We start from the raw sequence: 2,275 nt of genomic DNA, 5'->3' as shown, positions 1-2,275 counted from the left end.
AGCTTCTTACCACAGAAAGCATGTTAGAGAAGATTTGGTGAGGGCACAGTGAGTCTATATATTCAATATCGTTCAAGATCACAGGAGTCTGGGGAAATCCTGAAAGGACTGACGCACAGGGTGGTGAGAAGTAGTTTGGTGGCTCCAAAATTTCTATTAAGAATTTGGGGAACATGATCTCTTTGGAAAGAGGAATTTGCCTAGAAGCTGTGATTGCATAGTAAGCACACTGTTCTTAATTCATTTCAAGTGGCAGTGAAGGGAGCTTATGAAAGTCTAAATCAGAGAACTCAGACAACCCCTCACACCACCACCAGATGGGAAAGGTATGAGCCATCATGATTACCACCCTGACTGCACAGATCAGCCTAGATTGCCTCTGACTGGCAGAGTAAAGGGCAAGAACATTCTATCACATTGGACAAGTGGTGGTGGTACTGGTGGAATTGGTGTGCCTTTAGTCATTACTGACTCATAGTGACCCCATATAGGGTTTCTGAGGTTGTAAAGTCTCATCTTTCTCCTATGGAGCAGCCAGTGGATTTGAACAGCTGACCCTGCAGTTAGCAGTCCAGTGCGTAACCCACTACACAACCAGGACTCCTTCATAGGACAAGAGTTTTCCCTATATTCCTGTTAAAGAAAAAAACAAAAACAAACTCTAGATTTTTAAATAAAATTATGATGTAGTTTCTGAAACCATAAACCAGGTTACAAAATACTTTAAATTCTGAACTGTCAGATAAACTTGGCTTATTGTTTTTACAGTTAGCACATCCAAACCAGCACAGGTAAGGACTACCAAGTGTGTTGATTTTTCCCTTTGCTGTGTTGCATTTTTTATTTGTTTCAGTCAATTTAACTTAAAACAAGGAGTTGCTGCATGGTTTAATAGTTGGTGTGTTCAATGGCTAACAGGATGGCTGGCAACTTGCCTCCACCCAGAAGTGCCTCAGAAGATAGACATGGACCTCTGAAAAATCAGCCACTGAAAACTCTATAGATGACAGTTCTACTCTGACACACAGAGAATTGCAATTAGGCAGAGCTGACTTGGCGGCAACATCCCTTTGTTTTCAAGGTACTTTTGAGGAAACAATTTTTTTTTTAAATTTCTTCAGGTTGCCTAGGATGTTTTTTTCATTGCCCCATTTATCTAAATAAAGCAATGGATGATTCAAAAGTAAATCATAATGCCTTTTAGTTTTTGCTGCTATTGTTGCTATAGCTAAATCAAGTCATTTATAGAAAAACATTTAATGCACAAAGCAAACAGTCTAGAATAACAGAAACCAGTCAGAGCCCACTGTGGGTGTGGGGAAGGAGAGAGAGGACGGTGTTGTTAAATCATTAAACATAAATTTTGCAAATCTGTTGGCTTCTCAATTCATAGCATTCAACTGCCTGGCTCCTCAGCAGTTCCTTCTCTTCTGCTACATCTTGTGAGAAGTGGGCAGGAGAGGTGATGAAGTCGTAGTGCTGGTCCAGATTCCGCAGGTAGATGAGCGTATGCAGGGCAGAGGCCAATGCCAGCAGCAGAATCAGGGACATGGCCAGACCAATCAGAATGGCTGGTGAGAAGGAAGAGGCACAGTCTCGGGCCGTGGAAAACTCTCCCCCCTCAATGGAAAAGCCTTGGATCTGTCAAAAGAAAGAAAGAGTTGATGGGTCCCTAATTAGGAAAATTTAAGATGCAATGATGATCTTTTCTGAATAATTTAAATATGCTGCTATTAAGTGCTGTTGAGTTCCAACCCATAGCGACCCTGTATAGGGTTTCTAAGGAGCAGCTGGTGAGCTAGAACCATCAATCTTGTGGTTCAACTTGACCTGGCAGTCCAGCGCATTAACCACAGCACCACACCAGGACTCCAAATGAGAGTGTGCTTATGAGCACAGTGAAACCTAATTTTACATCAGGACTTATCCAGAAACTCTGCGATATGCGGTTGCCCTCATTAAGAGGATCATGAAATTCAAGGCTCTAAAATAAAATTGTTTTCATTCTGATCTTAGGAATATTCCACTTCATCTAAAACCACAACTTCTGTGATGTCTAAAAAAATTCAAAGGACACTCAAATTTTTATAAGACTTAGTATACATTTCACAAAGAATTTTAAGTCTCAGTTCATCTGCCTTTGATTCTATCAACAGGAATTACACAGGAATTGTCGTTTGAGGGAGACTATCATGATTCCCAACAAGGCAAAAATCGGGATAATAAAAAAGCTGAAACTTATTAGAGTTAATTTTGTTGTTTATATATATATATA

At 40.3% G+C, this 2,275-nt stretch overlaps 1 protein-coding gene across 1 annotated transcript in view; it reads right to left on the bottom strand.

Moving 5' to 3' along the window:
* Positions 1–1,350: 1,350 nt before the first annotated feature.
* The window catches only part of ATP6AP1L (ATPase, H+ transporting, lysosomal accessory protein 1-like), a 39,932-nt gene continuing 39,007 nt past the window's right edge, over positions 1,351–2,275 (bottom strand). The window contains 1 exon segment of the mRNA XM_006870595.1: positions 1,351–1,641. Within this exon segment, the coding sequence (XP_006870657.1) occupies positions 1,351–1,641 (291 nt within the window).

This window comes from Chrysochloris asiatica, unplaced genomic scaffold, assembly GCF_000296735.1.
Source record: "Chrysochloris asiatica unplaced genomic scaffold, ChrAsi1.0 scaffold00145, whole genome shotgun sequence".
NCBI lineage: Eukaryota > Metazoa > Chordata > Mammalia > Afrosoricida > Chrysochloridae > Chrysochloris > Chrysochloris asiatica.
Note: the sequence above shows the minus strand (reverse complement) of the source record. Positions and strands in the feature narration are given on the sequence as shown.